Consider the following 24,208-nt stretch of genomic DNA (forward strand, 5'->3'; position numbering starts at 1 on the left):
GGCACACTCTACTGTTCTCCTGGCGTAAGAGAGAAGATGATTAAAGATACGCCTTTCCCCTGAAGTGTGCCCAGGGTAGGGGCGGAGGAGATTTCTCCTCAACGGGGATGCCTCGTGCGCCAGAAACACATGAGCTATTGGCCCCAGGTGCTCTGCTCCAGGTAGAGGGGCATCCGCAGCTTTGAAGCCAAGTAAGCTCAACCCAAAGTAGCCCGCCCAAACCAATTTTAAAATGTGCACTCTTTCACAGTTCATAAAACCAAAATGTCAAGAGAAAGTTGAAATAGAAATTTTTTTTTTATTTTTATTTTTTTAGCATTTTTATTCTTGAAATGCAAATAAAAAGTATCCTTCTGTTATAATAATTATTATTTTAAATATCTGGCACCAATACTGAAGATATGACCTTTTCCCAAACCTTGACCTTTTTCTCAACATTTGGTCTTCATTCAAAAATATAAAAAACAAAGAACATCTTTGTCTTTTGTCTGGCTGTTACACGTTTCTGTATTGAATGATTTGAAAATCAATAGGACTTAAATTTGCATAAAGAGAGTCATGAGGGCTTCATATTTATTCCGTACAAATGGACCCGTATCTCTTTTTGTCCACCAAGGACTGCTGTTTCAGGAAGTTTGGATTTTTTTTTTTTAATCTTGCAGGCTCTGAATTCAGCTGGTTTTCTGGAAAGTAGCTCACACATTTTCAGTTTAATGAAAATATTTAATAAAAAATAGCATTTCTTTTACGTGGCAATAAGAACTTCATTACCCACAGTTCAGTTTGGGTCATTCAGAGAGATGGTGCATTTTTCCTTACACTGTTTTAGTGCCGTCATGGCTACTTGCATCCATTTGTTTTGTCTCTACTGTAATTGTATCTGTCATGGAGGTCAATGTGTTTTTATTATCTGTTCAAATATAAATGTGTTTTATACATTCACCAGTGATTATCTGAAGGTCATATGTCTATTTAGCCCTTAATGCTAACAATAAGCATTCACATTCTGGACTGATGCTAAGCTATCAGCTTTATTATTGAAACATTTCTTAAATAACGTGCTACGACATTCACTCTTTTTATTGATCTGTACAAAATGCTGTTTCCAACTGCATATTAAAGTCTTATTTCTTTCTTTTTAAATCTTAGGCAAAGCTGAAATGAAATGAAATGTAATGTGGAGTGTATCAGAAGTTTTTGCTTTGAAAGTATGAATGATAAAATGTGTACATTTCTTTTGGTGCATGATCAGTTTATCCTCTCACGTCTCGCTCAGAAATTTGTTTTGGTTTGTTGGGTTTAGTAGAAGCAGCGGGAGCAATTTGTCTCGCCCAAGGACACATCGGACATGTTGCTGCAGGAGCTGGGAATCGAACCCTTGACTCACCTGAGCCACAGCCGCCATATGTAAATTAAATCCACAGAACCATTACTTCCATCCATTAGTAATTTGGGATAACAATAAAAAACACCTCAGCATGCACGTCTTTGTCTGGGTGTATGGTTATATATGTATGCAGTAAAGGGATTTTCACACACACATATGCATATAAGTACACGTCATGTCATAAGTTCATGCCTGTCAACAGGCTATATGACGCACAAACTACCTCTTCAAACAGAGGATCCAGCCATACCCAGAATCCATGCCCCACCAATAAACAAAGAGAGACATTTCTGCTGAAGTACATTTGATATTGGTTAATAATTGTTGACAATGGAAACCTTTGAGGCATGAGGACAGGGCTACTTGTGTTCCAGACTGATTACATTAGAGAGACTAAATTACCCCTGAAGGTATAAGTCATGTTTCCTGAGGGCAGAGCCGTAGGTAGGAAGCAAATCCATTTACCACACACCAACTAGTAACCGGTTGCTATGGTGATAGAACAAACAAAGAGTCAAACTATTTCTAAAGAAGAGTTGAGTCTTCTTCTGATGTAAGGAATGGCTGGTGATAAACATAATATGTGTATGGATCATCCCCACTCTCTCCTCCCAGCGTTTCCTGTCTCTCTTAAACTGTTCTGTCTATAATCCAGGCAAAAGCATGATTTACAGACGTACAGTACATAATCAGCAAAGAGATAAGTGGTACCATTTTGTCAACATGAGTAGCCAAAGATGACTGAAACTTCTTCACAGGAGCTTTAAAATAACTGAGCAAAATGTTAATCAGTCATATCTGTTGAGCTGCTGCTGCAGGAGCACACTAACATGTAGAGAACATTGAGATTCTTTTGTGAAGTGTTTAGTATATTCAGTAACAACACGAACAGCTGTCCTAATTGTGTTTAGAGATCTACAAACTAATTGGGTAAAATCATAACTGTAAAATACAGGGTTCTTGAGACTTTTTAATCCGAGTTGTATCAACAATCTTTCTGATTTAAAGTAAGAATTCAGGTTAAAATGTGTTCCTTAGAAATCTGAATGATTACAGTACATGTCTGTGTTCACTGAGAGTTCAATCTACTTGTTTGTTGTTGACAGAGCGGCTTTGTGTCCCGCTTTGGAGCGAAGCAGGGCTTGGAGAGCCAGGTGAAGAAGGTGTGCTGTTGGACTCTGCTGGCTGTGAGCATCCTGACCTACTGCGTTTGGAAGAGAGCGGTTTAGCCAACACTGCCACCTACCGACCACAACCAGGAACTGTCAGAGACTGAGCGACAGTATGGAAATGTGTGACGAGGTGGTTTAAGATGCATCATTTTATTAGTAAGAAGCTGGATAATCAGTATGTTACCTTCAAACTATCAGTAGAATTCAAACACCAAACACTGCATGTGATATCTGATGAACACTTTCCTTTCAGCTTGTAATTTAATCATTTTAATTAATTTTTAGTGTAATTATGTATATATATATATATATATGCTCTTTGTCTAAATTTTAGCAGCACCTTTATCTACAATGAATAAAAACAGCAAAACATTGAATGAACCACATTTATATCCAGAAGCTCCATCATGATCTGACTACTTTTCATTTAAGGCACATAACAGATTTTAAATGTTTACTTCTGTATTTCTGGAAAAACACCAGCCATGCAACTACACCTTATCTACAGTGTAGAGCCTCTACTCTAATAAATACTTTGACTTCATAGTTATATCTCATTAATTGTAAAGTAGCCTGTGAATACTATTAAACACATTAAGACTTGAAAAATGCAGAAGAAACTTTTATTCACATGAACAGCAGACAGAACACTGAAAACTGGAAAACACTTGGTTGGAACGTTACATTTTCAAGGCAGATTTGCCAGCAAAGCTTTGGACAATTTCAGGTTTAGGCAAGCTCCTCCTCGCCTTCCTCCTCAAACTCTCCGTCCTCGTCGGCGGTGGCGTCCTGGTACTGCTGGTACTCTGACACCAGGTCGTTCATGTTGCTCTCAGCCTCTGTGAACTCCATCTCGTCCATACCCTCGCCGGTGTACCAATGGAGGAAAGCTTTGCGCCTAAACATGGCTGTGAACTGCTCAGAGATGCGCTTGAACAGCTCCTGGATGGCGGTGCTGTTGCCAATGAATGTGGCAGCCATCTTGAGGCCACGGGGAGCAATGTCACAGACAGCGGTCTTCACGTTGTTGGGGATCCATTCAACGAAGTAGCTGCTGTTTTTGTTCTGCACGTTCAGCATCTGCTCGTCCACCTCCTTCATGGACATGCGGCCACGGAAGATAGCAGCCACTGTCAGGTAGCGGCCGTGACGTGGGTCGCAGGCAGCCATCATGTTCTTTGCGTCGAACATCTGCTGGGTAAGCTCTGGTACAGTGAGGGCCCTGTACTGCTGGCTGCCTCGGCTTGTGAGGGGAGCGAAGCCTGGCATGAAAAAGTGCAGACGAGGGAACGGCACCATGTTTACAGCCAGCTTCCTCAGGTCAGCATTGAGCTGTCCGGGGAACCTGAGGCAGGTGGTAACGCCGCTCATGGTGGCAGAGACGAGGTGGTTGAGGTCACCGTAAGTGGGGGTTGTAAGTTTAAGGGTGCGGAAACAGATGTCATACAGAGCCTCGTTGTCAATACAGAAGGTTTCGTCTGTGTTTTCTACGAGCTGGTGGACTGACAGTGTGGCGTTGTAGGGCTCAACGACTGTGTCTGATACTTTGGGTGAGGGCACCACGCTGTAGGTGTTCATAATACGGTCGGGGTACTCTTCACGGATTTTGCTGATGAGCAGTGTGCCCATCCCAGAGCCAGTACCACCACCAAGAGAGTGTGTGAGCTGGAAGCCCTGCAGGCAGTCACAGCTCTCTGCCTCCTTCCTTACTACATCCAGGACAGAGTCCACCAGCTCTGCACCCTCCGTGTAGTGACCTTTGGCCCAGTTGTTGCCAGCACCACTCTGGCCTAGAAGAGGAAAAGAAAAGGGAATTAAGCTTAACAGTACTTAAATGCAAAATGAGAAGTAGCTAGGAATGTAAGGACAAATGAACAATTACCAAAAACAAAGTTGTCTGGCCTGAAGAGCTGGCCGAAGGGTCCGGATCTCACAGAGTCCATGGTTCCTGGCTCCAGATCCACCAGCACAGCACGAGGAACATATTTGCCACCTTCAAGAAGCATATAGGACGCGAGGGTAATGTTCACAAAAAAGCCAAAAAGTTTATGCCCATTAAAACATCTAATTCAACCAAGGGCGTAACTTTGAGTCGAACATTGGAGGGGGTTGAGACTTTTTGCCTCAATAAAAAATCACCAAAAATGTGTTTACGTCTCTGAAACAGAAATAAACTGCTTGCAGACTGACTTTCTGTCTAAGAGGTCCAACTTGTCTTGGTGGATATGGCAAAACTGCTACATGGTTCTGCCATGCACTAAAGCGCCTCTCTGCTTCAGAAGATGAGACTGGTACAACAAGGAGCAACCTGACCAGAGTTTCGACTGCAATGAATAAACCACGCACTCCTACTGGCAAACCTGTAATAATCTCTGCAGCATCTGTGCTGCAACTGCATGGGTAGTTGAGTCTGAACATGGGTAGTTGAACTGCAAGCAACTGGGTGTTCATTTCTGGATATTCATCCACCACAGAATCAATTTTCCCAGTGAGCAGGGTGTTTTCTAGTTTCTGCAGGGTCAGTAGACCATCCTGCTGAAATCTGTCTGCTAGCTGTGAGTCAGCAATGTCAAGCACCTTATAATACTCTACTCTGTAGTGTTCCATGGGAGTTTTGGCCCTGTACGCATCTGCTTCTCTGTGTAAGCGCTTGGGTGGTTTTCTGATTTGTTGCACTGTAATGGGCTCTAAGTCCAAAGACTCCACCATGTGAGATGCCCTCTCAAAAAAGGCTTTGAAAAGCATCATCATTTCTTTTGCTTCTCAAGAGTTGATTGGACACAACCAACAGCCTGTGCATACCAGAGATGGTCTGTGTTTTTCTTTGGTGAGAAGTGTTCAGACATTCTAGTTCTCCAACCACAGCTTCTGCTACCACAAGACCCAGCACAGCGTTGCCTTTAATGAATTGATGTTGCAGACCATTAGCAGCAGCTGCACTAGGTGAACTGTTATCTGCCATCTCCCCCAGGGACATGAGGACAGAGTCATACTGTGTGAGCACAGACCGGATGGCACTTTGTCACAGTCCATCTAGTTTGGCAGAGAGGTTTCAGAGCAATGGAGGTACCATGATCAGATGTAGCAATCTGATGAAACATCTATATTTACCAGAAAGATCACTTAAGGTTCCCAACTGATGAACCCAGTCAAGTGCATCTTTTACCATTTTTGAAGCTGTGCAGGCCTTTTGTGTGACCAAGTTTACACAATGTGCTCCACAGTGCACGTATGCAGCTAGGGGCTGTTTCTGTCTGATCAGAGCCTGTGCACCTCAGTACTTGCCAGACATATTGGCAGCGCCATCATATGTCTGCCCACGTAATGCTGACAGAGGCAAGTTTAACCTGCAAAGTACGTCTAATGCCATGTTTGCAAGACACTCCCCTGTGGTTTCTGTCACAGAATAGAATCCGATGAATTCCTCATGAGGAATTAAGTCATGGTCGACATATCTGAGACACACTGACTGTTGTTCTTGGCCTGAGATACCTTGTGTTCCGTCTACAACTAAAGCAAACTGAGTGACTGGAAGACATCGAATGGTATCAGCTATTCCTCCAATTATGTCATAGCTCATTTGGCTGAGAATCTCATTCTGTATGAGCGGACTGGTGTAATCCTGCTCATGTGTCTCCAACCATTTTTGAAAGGCTGGATCATCTTCTACTTTGTCTTTAAGAAGCTGGGACAGGTTTCCCATTCCCTGAGCATGACCTCTTAAAGCTAACCCTTGTCGGGCTAAATACTTGATGGAACCAACTATCTTAAGCAGTGCCTGCCTGGCTTCATCTTGTTGCCTGGATACAACTGAGGACAGTTGTGAAGCTACAGTGTTCCTTTCATGAGCATATACGGTCACTGCATGGACATGCGAGTGGCTCTTTGCATGAATTGAAAACTTCTCAACTGCTCTTTTCCAGTTTCTAAACCCTGTACTGACAAAGGCAGGGTCTGACTTGCTAGCAAATGGTTCCTTTTTTGGAATAGATTTTGGCACAGTGGAAACATTAAAACCCGTTTAAAGTGGCACTGTAGTGCAGCCATGGAAATTTTACAAACCAACTTTGTTGAAAGGATAAAACATAGTTGGCTCGATTCTGCACAACAATAAACTTGGGATGAGGTTGTGCAGGCTTGGTACAGGTGGTAATATCTGAATCATCGACTTGTCTGTCCCTGTTGTCTGTATTCGGCTGATGTGGCTCGGTCATCTTATAGAGAAATGATAAGAACAAGATCTGTCTGTTAAGTAACTCCAATTACATAGCTAACTTTTAGCAAAACAGAACTAGTAGTAATGAGTGAGAAAGAAAATTGAGTTTAAGTACACTATTGATTTTTTTTTTTTTTAATTCAGAGCATAATCATTTTTACTTGCTCATCTGAAACCTCTCCACAGACTGGAATGCTGCTCTCAGCCTGTCTCTGAGGAAAATCACACCTATGGATATCTAAAACTGTATGTTTTTAGCCTGCTTAACAACAACATTTTAACTCTTTGACCTCATTACCTGGTCACCTGTACCTCCTCTCTCTGGTCCTTCTGTCTGCCATGCTACTTTCACCTTCTCTGATACACACAGTGCAGCAATATATATATATATATATATATATATATATACACACACACACACACAAGATGGCATATCCTGTCCCAGCTTTTTACAGGGTGTCTCAGATATGTTGTGAACATGACAGGAAATAATGGTAAGGATATCATGTTGATGTTGCTTTTTGTATTTAAATTGTGCCTTGTCAGAGCATACCATTCCTACCTGCTCATCTGAAACCTGTCTCTCACTGCTCTCAGCCTGTCTCTCTTCACCTTCTTTGATCTGATACACATTAAAACAATACACCAAATAATTACTCATTATAATTTCAAATCATACATAGTAGTGATCATATATGGTCACGGAACAATCATTTTCATGTATATAGACGATCTTTGGCTGATCAAGAGCTCTCCTATTGGCTTTTAGCCCATCATGTGACGGCGCACGGGTCTCCTATTGGACACACCGATGGGCTCAATGATGACAAAGTCGCCCGTTAGCTGAATAGCAAATCTGACTAACTGGCTAAGACACAGCACAGCAGAAAGTAGGACTACCTTTTGTTCAGTTAACATTATTTGACTCGTGAGTGGTGGCACTGGAGCCCTAGCAGTAGCGTACCTCCTGTTGGGAAGATATTTTTATTCTTTTGCCCAACCAACAACTTAAAATTGTTGGTTGGGCTTTCTTTTTCTGTCGTGCTGGCTTCATACATACACGGGGAGAGAGACTAGAGGAGAGGGACCATGGACATATAAAGAGACTAGAGGGGAGGGACACACAGGTCTGAGGTGGGCAAAACCAAATCTCAGAGCAGGAGGGGGCGCAGACAAACGTCACTATTTATGACTGCTAAATTGAGAAAATCTACCACATTGTTGTGTTTACAATACTTAACATTCATTATCAATAATTATGATATATTGGGTGGGTTGTGGTGGCTGGTTTGGATTATTGGGTGGGTTGCAACCCACCAATCCCCCCCATAAATTACACCAATGAATTCAACCTTACCTGTGGCTTCATTGTAGTAGACATTGATCCTGTCAAGCTGCAGGTCACTGTCACCGTGGTGTGTGCCAGTTGGGTCAAGGCCGTGCTCATCACTGATCACCTCCCAAAACTGAAATATAATAAAACATTTTAAGACATTGTTGGCTGATAAAACATAAACAAGTGACAGGGGAATGAGTAGGCAGTAATGGAAAGTGGATGCAGATCATTATATATCGGTTTCTTTCATTTTTAAAGCTGATGTAGCAGTTCTATAGACGTTGATTACGTCATTGTTCAACTACAACTTCCCGCCGTTCAGCAGAACGCGCGCGCGGCCTCATCGCCGATTGGCTACGTCATTAGCTACGTCATTAACCGCCAACACGCAGACGTTTGTTCAATTTACATTACAGCCCAAAACCAGCGAAAACACTCATTTCATATGTGTCGCATTGCGGGAACGATTACGTCACCGAATAAGATGAAAATAATGATTTTAATCCTCCGCAGTGGTTAACTGATATCTAACGGTTTGATGTACAAATCATTAACATAATGTATCAGATTTGTAAATTAAGTCAAATAGATTTATATTTGTTACAATTCGACGCATCGCAACCCATAAGAGCAGCTCTTGAGATTTAGGTTTGGATTAAACATTAAAGTAATATTTTCATAAATAGGACACAAAGCAGCACAGAGGACGCGGCGTTTCTTTTCTAAAACACATCGAGTTCAACCGCACTAAAAACATAAAAAGCTGTACTAACCTTGGCACCAATCTGGTTTCCGCACTGGCCGGCCTGGAGATGCACAATTTCCCTCATTTTGTTTCTGTTTGGTAGACTGACTGCTTCAATGAATGACTTAAAGTGTCTGTTAGCGTGTAGCAACGGCGCAACCATCTATTTTATACTCCACCTAAGCCCCGCCCTCTTACCCTGAGCTTGAACGTTGGTTGGCTCATTTCTTTATGATTGACGTACACGAATAGATTTAGACCAATAAAATCGTCCCTGTCTTCTCCACTATTGGTCCAGTGTGTCTGTCAATCACATTCATGTCAAAAGTATGACTACCGTCTAATCTGTCGACGTTGGCCGTGACGTTGGCCTACGTCCCTCATGACGGCGGAAAAGAAATGCGACACCGACAATAGATTTAATTCATTTCACAGCCGCATGAAAGCCATAGACTGTAAATATTATATATATTATTTGACATGCAAGCGTGTAAAAATAAAATGAAACTCATCGATCAGCTAATCTTAATAAACTATTTTGACTGTATCTAGTTATAAAATGTTGAGTCAATTTTAAATATTTAAAACAAAAATACACTGTTGGTCTACTAGATATTAAAAAATATTTAACAGCTAAAAAGAACAGAACCATTTATTAAATAAAAAATGTACATCTATAGTGAAAATATATCTTTATATCTTAAACTGTATTAATTAATTTTTCACTTTGACTTGATAACTTTTTTTGATTCATGACGATTTGATAGTTTTTATGTAGCCTACTTATAACTTGGGTTTTAATTAAGTGCTATAATATATATACAGTGTATGTACCGTATATATGTAAATCTCTATATTCAAAAATAAAATTACACACATTAATATGCATTGTCTTTAACAGAGATCTTCACTTGCTGTTTGACTGCTTTTATTTTGAAATAAAGTAAAGACCTTCTGGTGTATCGAAGGTTACAACAATAACTTAACCTCGTGAAAAGAAACTGATTATCATCAAGACACTAATATTGTAAGCAGAATTAATATGGGGTTTTGAAAACAGGACTGTGTGTTTCCTCAGATATAAACTGGATCTTTGTGGTCTAAAACCTGGATCTGAGATCAGGCCTGGTAGTTAACTGTGTTTACACTCTTTCACAAAGGACATTTCTTTTTAACATTTCTCAGTTATTTCTACAGACTGCAGTTCTTTGATATTCTGTTTGTGTGCTCCTTTCTTTTGACAACTTTCTGTTCTGTGATGTATTGATTTTTCATTGAGCTCCATACCACACTAAAAGGATAAGGTGTTGGCTTTTCCTTTCTGCACTAACAATTATTTTTACGTTTCTTTACAAATATGGATTTGTTCTTAACTTCCAGTGAAATATAAACATTTAAGTAACATTGAAACCCTTATTAATATAATCAATTCAATTCAATGAGGCTTTATTGGCATGAAACTAACTTTAACAATGTTGCCAAAGCATAAAAATACAATTTGTCAAAATATTCAGACAGTACACAATAAACAGTGATATGAACATTAACAGAACATTAAGATTGATTTATAGCAATTATATATACAGTATATAGTGTGTGTGCGTTCTTGATCCCCAAACTTAACACTATTTGCACTATAGAGGCCTCTAATTAACATAAAATGACCGTTCACTGAAACATCTGAAGACAGTGGTAGTAAATGTCTCGACCATGGTTGTCAGATGATGCTGTAGGGTCCACAGCAGTTTGAAGGTCTGCCACATCTTGGTCACTTAGAGGTGAGGGGAAATCTGGGACCACAACCCCACATTCTGGAAGGTGCTCATGACTGTGAAGGGCACTCTCCCAGTCAATGTCAAGTTCTTGCAGATACTAGGATTCAAACAAACAACTTTACTTTGACAACCCTTGTTTCAATTAAGCAAAAATGTTGGCCAATTCCTATTCCTATGACAAATGAATAGGCCTTGTTGTTTCAGTTGTTGAGAGGACTGTATGTTCAACAGAGATAAATGCAGTAATGTAAGAATGCACCTCAACATTATCAACCTCGGCTGTGCTGTTTTGCAGCAGCCCCATTTGCCACAACTGCTGAGGGGTCATGTTTCCTTCTGTGCGGAGTGGGTGATGGTTCCAGCCCTCAGAGAAGGTTTGAAGGTCACTGTGTAGACGAGGTAGGAACACAAAATGCACCAGGAAGATGTGCAACGTGTTTGAGATGTCTAGCAGTCCCTCTTCTTCGAGACTGTGCAGCACATCATAGTATGTGCTTGTTACTGCGGTCCACACATCCCTCCAAAGCCGCTCGATTCGGTCATGAAAAAGTTGTAAGATAAAAAACAATCACAGTTGTATCTGTTGAGTGAGGAATAGTGTAAATTGTAAAAAGGGGCACTTAAATAATAAATAAAAGTATAATACAGTACTAAACTGTAGAGAATCAGACTTGTAGCATTGCATCAAACAGCATCATTTGGAATTTCTCTGTCAGGGTCCAGTACAATGTCAGACCAGGAGACTGAGATCCTTAGGCAACAGGGTACTGGGGAATGGAATCAGCCCCTTGTTCATATGGATTTTACATGTGCTGATAAGGCAATAAGTTGTTTTCAGATTGATGTTGTTAAATTAATTAGGTGCATCATATCTATAGTCTTGATAACTACACACAGTGATAAATTATGCTGAGTCAAGGTTCAGGCTATCTTGCTAAACATTTAATCGGGCAATATCAATGTTCTCCACATCCTGATCACCTCAGATCCTGAAATATGTGAAGAGGTATTAAAAGATGCAAAATTCTATATACAGTTATTATTCAGAACATCCAAATTGACTTGTGTGTGTGTGTGTGTGTGTGTGTGTGTGTGTGTGTGTGTGTGTGTGTGTGTGTGTGTGTGTGTGTGTGTGTGTGTGTGCATATCAGACTGCACTGTCTTTTGCTTGAGGGCAAACCGTTCTTATCACAGGAGGTCAGGAAGAAAGCGAGGGCAGTAGATGCCCTATGGCAGGTTCTAGGTACAGGACATGGACAAAGATCATAAAAGTACCACTTTAATAAGACTGTGACTTATGTCTGTCACAGATCACAAAAACGAAGGAGGACCCAGATGCAGGATTCACTAAAACTATTTATTCTTTAAACAAAAGGCAAACAAAAACTTACTTCCAAAAAATCCAACAAGAGAAGGAGCCACGGGTAAACTGACATGCAACAAATGACACCGACAAACACATACAATGAACTGAGACAGAAGGGAAGAAACACAGAGGCTAAATAGACATGGGGCAATCAAACACAGGTGAGACTAACAAGACACAGGGGAAGACAATGAGGGCAATCACAATGGAGGGAAACACACAGAGGAAGGATTAAACACAAGAAACACTGAGGACAACTCCAAAATAAATACATGAAACACTGAAGACACACAGAACTCAAGAATGAACAAAACACACGAGAACATAAAGAAACACTAAACACTGAAAATACAAAACTAAATAACACCAAATCATGACAAAGTCTAAGCATAATTTGTTGAAACGGCTTCATTTAATAGTTTTACATGCAACCATAGAGAAATTATCCATAAACCCATGCGTCACAAAATACTGTATATTATTTGAATCAATACCTTTCTGGAAAAGCCATCTATGCCCCCCAAAATGACTATGTTGTACCTATATAGGAGAAAGTCAAATTTAGTATATTGTATGTGTTTGTTACAGATGATTCATTCATTTGACAACTTCATGTGAAAGCAACTTACCTTATGAGTTTGTGGTTAGTATCCACATGCACAAGAGATAGGGGGGCTCTTACAGAGCAGCTTCTTCTCACAACACAGCCTAACTGTGTCAAGCGAGCAAGAATCCCAGCTGCATCTACTCTATGCATATAGCTGCTTTCATTCTGTTCCACTGTACCCTGTGGCCTAAGGATCTCAGTCTTCCCATTACCAATCTGTAGCCAATATTTGGCATTTCAGCTTTAATGTTAGACACTAAGGTGTCTAAAAATTAGTTTAAGTTCTACTTCCACAAGAGTGACTTTAAGCTGACAACACTGAGTGTCCTCTCTGCTCCTTTACAGCTGCTGAGAAATATTCTAATGAACTTCATTGAAAAGTCCGAAAGTCGAAATGCATTGAAACAAGATTGATTTTTTCATTTGCTTAATTAACAACACAGTTTTTTTCTAACGAAATTTATGTTATTGCCTTTTAAAACATTCTAAATGTGCTCACAGTTTGCTGTCTGACATTAGGCTACGCAGACAGCTGCGAAGTCGGTTTAAGAGCCGTTGAAGCTTACAGGCGGATCCTAAACCCTGTTGGCGCAACTGAAAAGAGGACAGTGTACTAAAATTCAAATTGTGTAGTTCATTTTGTTTTCTACTGTCGTAATAGCCTATAAGAGCTCTAGCTTAATTTTCCCATTCATTAAAACTAAAGCAGCCTAAGAAACACGGTGAAGTCCGTTTCCACAAGCTGCCACAGTGTTCAGTGTTCTTCTTTCAAATGTTACTTTATCAATTCGATTCTTTAGAAACAATTAGCACCATTATCATTCAAATAAAAACTGACTTCACGTCTTTGAAGTTGGTGGTCCATAATTATTCCATAGATAGGCTACGTCAAAAGCCGCGGGAGCTCCGGAGTATTTGCGGTTAAAGAGTAACCGCCCATACGGGACGCGCTAATCAGTACAGCGAACTCCCCAGCAATAGCGCGGCGTGGACGTGATTGGCCGATCCTGTACCCGTTTTCTATTGGTTGATTCGTCATAAAATCCGAGAGCAGAAGTTTGAGCTGCGAGCGCGAGAATATCTGAGAGCAAGCAAACATTAAACCCCAACCCTAAACACAAGCAGCAACTATTTGAGTACAAAGAGGTTTTTGAGAGAAAGAATGAAAACATCTGAATGTAAAATCAATAAGTATTGCTCTCAAAACTTAAAAACCTGTTCTTAAGAAAAATAACATGCTCTTAAATAAAGATAGTATATTAATCCCATAGTTTTGGTTTCATGCTGGTGCTCAAGGGTGAAATCTGCTGGATGTGCTTCGAGACGAACACTATAACTTAAGACAGAACTTTACACCAAGCTGGTGCAACAGACCACATAGCCACATGTTTAGATTAAAGACGTTAAATGTTTAAAACCTTAGAGTACATGTATGAAGACAAATTCACTCCCTCATAAACTTACATGATCCTTTGGGACCTGGGGGGCCCCTCTCCCCCAGGCGCCCCTTGCTGCCCGGGGGTCCTGGAATGACAGCAGAAAATCCAGGTTCCCCTTGTTGGCCTTTGTCTCCCTCTTCTCCTTTTCTTCCAAATGGCCCGAAGAAATCAAACACTGACAGACACAGAGGGACATTAAATTGTAATTTTTAGTTCATTCTATCACAGCCCTGATGAGAAGGATTTAAGTCTTGGTGCATGTCTTTATATTAGCTGCCCAGTACAGACCTTGTTGCTGTGAATCATAGGCTGGGCGTCCTGGGGGTCCCGGGGAGCCTTGGTCTCCAACTGGGCCCCTCTCTCCTTGTGGACCCTGATCACCAGGAGGACCAGGAGGACCTGGAAAACATGAATTAGTGGCATCAGAGCGACAGGTTTTCTCAGACATCACATTCTCCCTGCTTTAATCCATCCTAATCTCTACCTGTTTCATCCTCTTTGAATGAACTGTAATAATAGTGATTGTGCTTTTTATTAAACATGACTGTGGTCTTGAAACCTTTTGCTTTTCTTCCTTTTTTTTATATTATTTGGAGGATGTGTCCTACATCTGTCCCTTTTTAGCCCAGATGAAATGGACCCTTCATTTTGTCCCCAATTATCATTTTCTATTATTTGGACTTTCCCTCACCAGCTTGTCTGCTGCGTCATGCTGGATGAAAGAAGCTCTTTTATTCCTTAAAGCTCACTGAGTTTATCAGCCGTCATCACTTCCATATTTATCTCGTGCATCTTGAGCATCTGATTTTTAGCTTTGTGTGGTGAACTTTGGTAATGTCACAACTTTCCCATCAGAGTTTCACTTCAAGTCTGTGACACTTTGAGTCCATGTCAAGGGTTGTCATACTGACGCTCATTTTCTCTTTTTTATTGCCTGGTCTCTTTTCTTAGTAGTTATGACTTACCTCCTGATGACCATGGCCAGTTCCCAGATGGAATCAGTTCTCCTGCATCTCCTCTGATTCCCTAAAAAACCCCATTAAATCAGTCATTTAGAACTCAGTGCAGCAGTTTCACTCGTTGTTTTAATGCCTTGAGTATTAAGATCAGGAGCAACTGGATGAGACCGCAGGCAGGATGTGAAATGACACACTTCTTATTTTTGTCATGTTGAGTCATGTATTTGTTTCTTTCCATTTGTGTTTAGTTTCACAATGACACAGATTGGATTGGACTTAGGTCTTCAGAAATGATGTCGTCGTTATTATTTTTAATGATCTTGGTACCATCATAGTACGGTAATGATGACTGACATTTAGTTTTGTTTTGTGTCTGAGTTGACTGTAAACCAGTTTAAAGAATTACGAGTCAGCTGTAGTTTGACTCTGTACCTCAACTTTAAAGAATGGCTGAACACCAGGGAAGCTACAGAAGTACTTTACGAACACAACAAACTGTTTCTGACTTGTGATCAGAGTTTAAACCGTCTGAAACTTTCAGTAGCCTTAAAAATGTTCAAATCCGTTTATTTCAAACTAAATGAATCAATATGATGTCAAGTCTTATAAAAACTCTTCAGGAATAAATTATTGAATAGATATGAGCTGGAGCAGTGACTTTCTGTTTTTATATTTGGTTGTTTCTTGGCTGATGGTCTTGGTTAATCTGTTTCCGTTATTTTTGTTGTTGTTTTGTCTAAAAACTGAATTTGTTTTGGCCAACAAGTCCAACATCATACACTGATTGATGAAAACATTTTTACTTTTCTGTGAATAATGCACAAAATTAAGAAGGGGTAGGACCAGAAAAGGTTTTAACTTCTTCCTATCCCTTTTTGAACATGAACTTTATTATTTGAGTTATTTATTTGTTGCTATGGATCATGAGGATCCAGTTTGTTTTGTTTTTTCCTTTTTATTTTGTGTTTGTATTTTCTTAACATGTTCAATAAATTGACTAATAATAAATAAAGTCAATGAAATATTCAAAGATATGGTTAACAATGCAGTTTCATTTGATGTGAATATTCTGGATGTAATATATTCATGTTTTTAGAATCTCCTCTGAGACAGAATAAAGTTCTGTGGGCTTGAAAAATGTTCCTTTACGGTAAAATCCCGCAAACTGTCTAACTTGCAAACTCACATGTATTGGCAACTTTTTGGTAATAGACCTTCATCAGGCAAATTAAGGTTTGCCTAACATTGCCACTGCTAGACAGTGTGTGGGAATTTACCTCTAAGTTCTTGAGCACATTGAACTCCTACGCATCCAACATATAAAATGGATGTGCAAAAGTTTTTTATATTTACAAAAATGTCCAATATTTGTACTTTTGTACAAATAGGGAAAATTGTGACTCAGATTAGAATTAAATAAAATAGATAATAGAATAGAAATAGAATAAATTTAATAGAAATAAAATCCAATGTCAAAGAATAACATATCTTGTTTTTTAAATGTATTTTTTGTTATTTTTGCCTTTGAAGAACTTTCAGTTTGTGTTGATTTTGGCGCCCCCCTGTGGACAAAGCAGTATTATCTCTGCTGATTTATTTTATCCTATCCTGGATAGGTGATGTTTTCTGACAAATAATCTCAGCCTGCTTTCTTTGAACAGTTGAACATTATACGTGGGAATATTTGCTGTAGAAAGTTTGTTGTAGTGAATCTTTATGCTCATAGTCTTTTTTTTCTTAATTAGATATATAGAGGCATCAATAGAAACTCCTCACACCGGCTTAAACTATGACTGACGTATGAATTTTAGATTCACGTGTAGGTGTTGAGATGTTTTGAGCATTATAATGAAGTTTATTTTTTACCTTTTGACCATCTCTGCCTTTTGGTCCTTGATCACCAAGATCACCCTGAAAATAAAGAGAGCCCTGCATGAACCAAACTATCTTACAGAATTTAAACGGCCTTACAATCCCAGCAGAACTCAGAGGTCCTCTGTTCAGGGGTTGTTGGATTCGTAGCTCCATCACTTTGGAACTCTCTCCTTTAAAGGCTTTATATGCAATTTTTTGATCCAGCAGATGTCGCCCTTGAGCACCAGCATGAAACCAAAACAACTTTATTATGCTGGTATCTTCACACTGCATGTAAATTTACCTGAAATGAGCGTGATCTTGAAACACAGTTAAGCAGTGAGTACAGTATGTTATTCTTCTTTTCTCTAGTCCCTCAATTAAACAACTTTTATACACGAGGGGAGGAGTCAGCCGGCCGTCCTGGCGATGTAAACAAAGTGAAGATAGGACTCTGAAAACTCTGAAAACATCACAGACAGTGGGACTCGGGTGTTACACCCATTGTAGACAGTCATGACTCACAGAGTTATTTTCAGAGGATATTCTTGATTTCTACATTTAAGTGTGAAAAATCACATTTAAAGACTTTAAAGAGTGCAAAATAGAAATCTTTATTATGACCGCATGCTCATAAAATCATCAGGAGGATTTACTACACACACTTTAAAGTGTTCCATATACATGTATGTATGCTAATGCAAAAACAAACAACCTCTGTGAGTGTTCATTAAAGAAATGTGAAGACCTTTAAAGTTCAACTGCAAAAAAAAAGTGTGCAATGTGCCGACCTGCTAACAAGTAAAGCTGTAATGTGCTTCTAAAACTTAAACAATAGCAGAGTTTGACTTTCTATGTGTTCATTGACATGTGTCAGGAAGTGCAGCTTCAGTCATCTGGGGTGAAAGGTTTCTATGCATTGAGGAATAATATGCATCACATTTAACTCCCTTTCTTACATAGAAATTCAAACATAGAAAATGTCACTGGACACTTTGCTTGCACGTTGCTTATTCTGACTGCCTTCATAGAATCAAAAATGTGTTTGTGTTAAGAATGTGTTACTTCAGAGGTAATTGATGCTATGGGGTCACAGTCAGATGCAAAAAGTAGTACCATCATCACGTTATGAAAATTCCTGTTTATCGTCCTTAAAAAAAAAAAAGTCCCCACTTGTCTTAGCCCCTCCTCCTTCCTTAGCAGCAGGTGGATCTGGCCCGCTTGCTGTGGCCCCCCCTGCACTCCTCCAGGTCCACCGTAGGAGACTCCTGGTTCTCATTTTGCTTCCTCAGGATCGAAGGCAGCACCAGATCGAACAGCGCCTCAAACAGAGCGTCCACGTTGTACCCGGTCTTGGCACTCGTCTCGAAGCACATCTTCTCCGCGGGCAGGCTGTCGGCTTCCTCCAGACCTTTGTTTCGCAGGATCCTCCCGTAAAGAGCCACGGCGTCCTCGGGGGACACCTGTTTCTTCACCCCAGAGAGGGAGGCGGGGGAGGCGGGGGGAGTGGGACAAGCGGACAGCTCGTGTGGTTCTGTAGACTCTGAGTCCGGGGACAGGTGAGCTTTAAGGTCTGTGAGGTCGGCCTTGTTGCCTACGAGGGCGTAAATACAGTCGTGGTTGGCGGTATCCGTTAGGGACAGGAAGCGCTCCTCCAGCTCGGCGAGACTTTGCCAGTTGGTGACGTCGTAAGTGAGGATGATGGCGGCGGCGCCTCGGCAGTACATCGAGCCCAACCCGTGGAACTGTTCGCGTCCTGAGGAGACACACACAATCAATCAAACTTTATTTGGCGAGCACTTTTCATACAACAAATGTATCCCAGAGTGCTTTACATCAACATTTAATCAAACAGCAACAACATGACTCTCTCCCCCATCCCCATCCCACAATCCAAAAACTAAAAAATAACTAGATAAGAACGAGTACTGAGGAAACAGTACTCGTGAGATGCCTCACCGCAGGTTTTAGTTTGGACATTTGGAACAATTAAAAGACCACTTTTAGTCCAGAAGACCTGAGGGCTCTGGTGGGCTCAATAGGGGGGGCGCAAGGCCATTAAGAGCTTTAAAAAAAATAATTCTAAAACAAACAGGTAGCCAATGCAGAGACTTTAAAATGGGTGTAATGTCTCCTCTCTTTCTGATCTTCGGCAGCAGTCTTGCAGCTGAATTTTGTAGAAGCTGTAACTGCGAAATATTCTTTTTCAGAAGACCAGAAAGAAGAGCATTACAGAAAACAGTTTCCTTAACTGGAACACACACTTTTTAAACCATGCCGGCCATGTTCTGTGTGAACAGAATAAGGACAGCGAGCAGCTGTGCAAGACAAAGTCAGCAGGTTGAAAACAATCGACCCCTGTTTTCCAAAATATGCAGCAGGAGTCTTGAAAAGGGAGGATAGAAGTCTATCCTCTATAGAACAAATCTGACTCTTGATTATTTGATCCCTTAACTGAATAAATCCCTCCATCCTGAACCTTTTTAATGTTCAGCTTTATTCAAAACTGATTAAAGTCTTTATATGCGATTTTTTTGATCCAGCAGATGTCGCCCTTGAGCACCAACATGAAACCAAAACAACTCACGCTGCATTGTTGTGTTAGCATGCTAATGCTAGCAATCTTTATTATGCTGGTATCTTCACACTGCATGTAAATTTACCTGAAATGAGCGTGATCTAGAAACACAGTTAAGCAGTGAGTACAGTATGTTATTCTTCTTTTCTCTAGTCCCTCAATTAAACAACTTTTATACACGAGGGGAGGAGTCAGCCGGCCGTCCTGGCGATGTAAACAAACTGAAGATAGGACTCTGAAAACTCTGAAAACATCACAGACAGTGGGACTCGGGTGTTACACCCATTGTAGACAGTCATGACTCACAGAGTTATTTTCAGAGGAGATACTTGATTTCTACATTTAAGTGTGAAAAATCACATAGAAAGACTTTAAGAGAACCGTTGATGCCACTTGAGGGAAAGTCCAGATTTTGTTGTTAAATGTGTCCAAAGCATCTCTTCATGTCATGTCAGTGCAAAACACTTTTTTTTTACCTGGCTGTAGCTGCAAAACTGGCAAGTGTGTGTTTTGTATCTAGGCAACTACAGTTTATAGTATTTAGTTCAAATAACAGTAACTCTCATCCCCACAGAATTAGCTGCTTATTTTCTCAATAAACTGTCCTCCATCTTGGTCTTACTTGTGTTTCTGGAAAGTTCTATTTTGTGTAATTTGGAAAGACATGTTGGAGGAAGGGGAGTCAGCTCTTCCTGTAAGCGCCCTGTCATGTGACCGTTCAGAGGAACAGAGAAGGCAGCCAAAACTCCATCTTCATGGTGCTTGAAGCTAAACTGTTTCAGGGAAAAGAGTGAGAGTGGGAATATAAACAGCTGACGGGCTGTTTTTTTTTTAATCTGCTGAGCCAAACATCCAACAGGTTTCTTGTCTCCTCTTAAATCTGACACTCTCTGCTGTTTGGTGTTTGCAACAGACGGCTTGACGTGACTCAGTGCTGATCCAGCATTTCTCTTCAGCTCTGACTGAATCTGACCAACGCAAAGGTCAGAGGTCATTGACTTAAGGGGCACAGGCAGGAAGTGTGTCAGGGGTGATATGAACGGTCATTTCTTATCCATGACGCAAAAGTTTGAGTATAATGTTAAGAGTCGAGTGTTTTCTTTTAATAATTAAAAAGATTCTGTATTTAAAAAATCCATGAAAATAAACAGTTCCCTTGTTTTGTACTTCTGACATTTCAACATAAAATAACTGATAAAAAATGTGAATGAGAAAGCAAAGTGAAGTGCGATAATCTGTGATAACAGTACAACATTTCATAGATTTATATAAATCACCTTTAGCTATAACTCCCAGTTTTAAAAGCTATCTGCTGCTTACGATGGTTTTATTGATGGGGAAGGCAATAAACTCAAAGAACTGTCTCTAAAACAGCAAACTAATAAATCAATATAATTAATCAGTGGAAGCTGACAGTTAGCTTTCGCTTCATCTGCCCGCCTCATAATGGTTTTAAACACATGGCCCTCACACCCTGTCCAACAGGTACAGTGTACACATTGCCGAGTGAGAAAGAGCGGCATGTTTACATCAAATATTTGTCCTTTTTAACCCTCGGGCATCAGTTTAATTTACTACCCTCTAAAGTCACTAAGGACAAAAATGTCCATGCCAAAAAACTGATATAAAAATAGAACAGACTGATATTTTTTTCTACTTTTTTTTGCATAAATCTCTTGAAAAACTCCAGCCCTGCTCAAAACTATCAAATATTGAATAATTTTAAATGCCAAAATCATGTAATCAAACTGGCGTTTAAAGGGTTAAATTCCTGATAATTATTCAATATTTGATATTTTTGAGCAAGGCTGGAGTTTTTCAAGAGATTTATGCAAAAAAAAAAGTAGAAAAAAATATCAGTCTCATCTCGTGCTGAAACTTTAAGGTGATATGAAATTAGTTAGCAAACAAAAAAAAAATCCAATGCAAACCTAAAGTCATATTTTACATTTATATTAGTTAGAAAACTATTTCACTCATTTAGCTTCGATCGTTATTCAATCAAGTGTTTTTTTAGAATTTGGTTCATTAAGTTTTTAGACCTGATGCTTATAAATCAGTTTTTTACCTTTTCGGCCAGTAGATTAAAAAATATATTTTATTAATATCAATTGATGATTATTAGATTTTTGCTGTTTCCATGTTGGCTACAGGACGTGTACAGAGGGATATTAACATTTCAGAATCTTGCCTTAAGATAGATGTCATTTCTGAAGCGTCTATATCAGACTGTTTACTAATGTCAAAGGTTAAAAGTAGTCCGTATGATCAATCGTCGTGCTGCAGAAGTACAAATACGGGAATGGCTGTGATTAGGTCAGAGTCGTCCTGAATTGAGCAATACAGTTAAAAGGACAGTGACTGTGACATCTGTTTTGTTCAGCAAGCTGGATACAGAGAAGTAACTTACACAGTACATTGTGTATCAGAGTATGTTTTTAAGACAACAGCGTTAAAGTCACTATCATGACACAAGCAAACTGTGTGGTTCTCTGCTTTAACCACTCAGAGGAATGAGCTTCTTTTTTCCCTTTTATCATTATCATCTATTTATTTTTATAGTATACTCTGTGTTAAGAATAGTCTCCTTTAAAACTTTTTTTACTTCGGTAAAAATTCCAATGCTTAAATTTCATTTGGTATATAAATTGAGTCATTACTCATTTATATTGTAATAGATTAATTTATTTTAACTTTATATCGAATTGTTACATCATTTTATAAACTTTTTTTTTGAAGATTAAGTTTATAATTGTAGTTGATGCATTGAATTTGAGGTCATGTTTGTGACTATAGATGTCTTACAGGTTTATCAAATAAGAATGTCAATAAATATAAAGCAGTTTTGTGGAGCCTACTATCTGTCAGGTATGACTGTGCATAGATTAAGACATTGATAAGGGTTGTTTACACCGCCATGTTTGATTAGATTCCTGTTTTTATCCTGACATGAGAGGTGTCGATTCTGCAGCTCTACAGAAAGGATATCTATAATTGTTTATCTATAATTGTTAATCTATAATTGTTTATCCGGACAATCAACAACAACAGGCAAAGGCTGCAGAGAGCCAGGCAGACAGGGAGCGGTCACATGTTAGTGATTGCCTCAGGTGGTGAGTTCAGGGGTTATCAGGTAAACACAGACAGACAACCAGAGACTTAATAAGAGTTAACAGATGAACAGAGTGTAAAGAAATCACATAAACGTGGTTATTACCAGCTGTGTCCCATATAGAGATATTGTACGGTCCCCACTGTTTGAGGAAAAACGCCCCTCCGACGGTGCTGACGGTGTCTTTGAACTTCCTCTCCATGTACCTGTGGAGCAGCGACGTCTTCCCCACGTTCATGTCTCCCAGGAGAACCACCTTCACGTCGGGCCTCTTCATTTTCGACCCTTCGGGCATGGTGCTGGTTCGGCTCCCGCTTCCAGAGAGTTTTTTTTGTTTTTTTTAAGGAGAAGGAAACACGGTCTAATTCCCTCGATGAATACCCGGCTGGTCGAGAGTCCTTCTGACTAACGCCATGTTACGAACCAAAGTTAAAGTGGGACACTCTGGTTCTCCTGCACTCACACACTCGATGTGTTGACTGAAGCGAAACTTCTGAAAGTGACCAAGGTGAAACAGGAAGTAAGTGCGGAGCTAAAGTTTCGAAGAGCGTATGTTTACCCTGGGTTCTGCCTGTAAGGTTCATCAACTGGAAGGCTACTGCCCCCAACAGTCTGTTTGGTTGTTTTCAATAATGTAAAAAAAAGAAGAAAAAAAAAAGATGGAGTAGCTAAATTACAATATCAAAGATCCAACATCCTCCTAAAAAATAAAGATCTAGACACACATTTGTTGTTTGGGATTTTTAAATAAGGACGTGTGTGTATTCTGTGAAACAACCACACTGAATGAATCACTCAACACAAGCCAGCTTTTAAAATAATCATAATAATTTGTAAGGCTTTTTCAACTCATTTTCAACAATTAGCATGACTTAGTTGTTTTTTATAAATGTAAAACATTTAAAAAATGTATTAAAAAAAGAAAGATGGAGTAGCTAAATTAAAATACAGCTAAATATACATTTTCACGTTAGGGATTAATTTTGTCAGCCCAACATCCTCCTAAAAAATAAAGATCTAGACACACATTTGTTGTTTGGGATTTTGAAATAAGGACGTGTGCCTTTTGTATTCTGTGAAACAACCACACTGAATGAATCACTCAACATAAGCCAACTTTTAAAATAATCATAATAATTTGTAAGGCTTTTTCAACTCATTTGCAAAAATTAGCATGACTTAGTTGTTTTTTATAAAGGCTGTTTTTAATGGTTAATCAAGGAGGACGAAACAAATATTTAGACAGTGAAGTGTGGGAGTAAACCCACTTTTTAACTCCAAAGGAAAACATCTTGAAATCTAGAAAACAAATAAAGTAAAAGAATACAAAAAAAAGAAAGAAAAGAAGGAACAGGCTTAGTCTTCACATTTATTTAACTTTTTATTCTCATTTTTCATTGTCATGGGTTTGTCTTAGTTCCATGTAATCCCAGGAGATTTAATTAATGTTTTTTTTTTTCAGTAAAAGAATAGCTATTCCCTTAATTTTAGGATAAGGATAGGACATGTAACTATTAAGATTAACTTTATTGTCCCAGTGGGAAATGTGTCTCAGATAGCAAAATAACAAAATACATTCATTCATCAGTAAAACATGTCAGTTAAATAATCATTAAATGCCACACAAGTGAATTACTAAAACCATAAATATGGAATAGTTAA

General features: G+C 39.5%; 2 protein-coding genes and 1 long non-coding RNA gene across 4 annotated transcripts; all 3 read right to left on the minus strand.

Moving 5' to 3' along the window:
• Positions 1 to 3,168: 3,168 nt before the first annotated feature.
• Positions 3,169 to 9,006, minus strand: LOC110000760 (tubulin beta-4B chain). 2 transcript variants are annotated; one of them, XM_020656112.3, is made up of 4 exons: positions 8,885 to 9,006; positions 8,133 to 8,241; positions 4,442 to 4,552; positions 3,169 to 4,349 (listed from the first exon to the last, which is right to left on the minus strand). In XM_020656112.3, exons 1-4 carry the CDS (start codon positions 8,939 to 8,941, stop codon positions 3,289 to 3,291), a joined length of 1,338 nt encoding a protein of 445 aa, XP_020511768.2. In that variant the 5' UTR covers positions 8,942 to 9,006; the 3' UTR covers positions 3,169 to 3,288. The 2 variants fall into 2 exon arrangements, with proteins under 2 accessions (XP_020511768.2, XP_065818674.1); XM_065962602.1 differs by lacking the exons at positions 8,133 to 8,241; positions 8,885 to 9,006 and adding an exon at positions 7,338 to 7,397.
• Positions 9,007 to 14,064: 5,058 nt separating this feature from the next.
• LOC109995131 (uncharacterized) lies at positions 14,065 to 15,072 on the minus strand. Its single transcript, XR_010667666.1, has 3 exons — positions 15,009 to 15,072; positions 14,332 to 14,442; positions 14,065 to 14,218 (listed from the first exon to the last, which is right to left on the minus strand). It is a non-coding gene; the product is annotated as an uncharacterized lncRNA (long non-coding RNA).
• A 2,373-nt stretch (positions 15,073 to 17,445) lies between these two features.
• rab20 (RAB20, member RAS oncogene family) lies at positions 17,446 to 23,123 on the minus strand. Its single transcript, XM_020648758.3, has 2 exons — positions 22,652 to 23,123; positions 17,446 to 18,612 (listed from the first exon to the last, which is right to left on the minus strand). Exons 1-2 carry the CDS (start codon positions 22,839 to 22,841, stop codon positions 18,053 to 18,055), a joined length of 750 nt encoding a protein of 249 aa, XP_020504414.1. The 5' UTR covers positions 22,842 to 23,123; the 3' UTR covers positions 17,446 to 18,052.
• Between the last annotated feature and the right edge of the window lie 1,085 nt (positions 23,124 to 24,208).

Source organism: Labrus bergylta, chromosome 13 (assembly GCF_963930695.1).
Source record: "Labrus bergylta chromosome 13, fLabBer1.1, whole genome shotgun sequence".
Classification (NCBI taxonomy): Eukaryota; Metazoa; Chordata; class Actinopteri; order Labriformes; family Labridae; genus Labrus; species Labrus bergylta.

Excerpts from the sequence above, each read along its gene's own strand:
- LOC110000760 (XM_020656112.3), bottom strand. The coding sequence starts at position 8,941 with ATGAGGGAAATTGTGCATCTCCAGGCCGGCCAGTGCGGAAACCAGATT. Across the intron at positions 8,242-8,884 it reads GAAACCAGATTGGTGCCAAG|TTTTGGGAGGTGATCAGTGA; the intron begins GTTAGTACAGCT and ends ATTATATTTCAG. Across the intron at positions 4,553-8,132 it reads CTACTACAATGAAGCCACAG|GTGGCAAATATGTTCCTCGT; the intron begins GTAAGGTTGAAT and ends TGCTTCTTGAAG.
- rab20 (XM_020648758.3), bottom strand. The coding sequence starts at position 22,841 with ATGCCCGAAGGGTCGAAAATGAAGAGGCCCGACGTGAAGGTGGTTCTC. Across the intron at positions 18,613-22,651 it reads CTCTATATGGGACACAGCTG|GACGCGAACAGTTCCACGGG; the intron begins GTAATAACCACG and ends GTGTCTCCTCAG.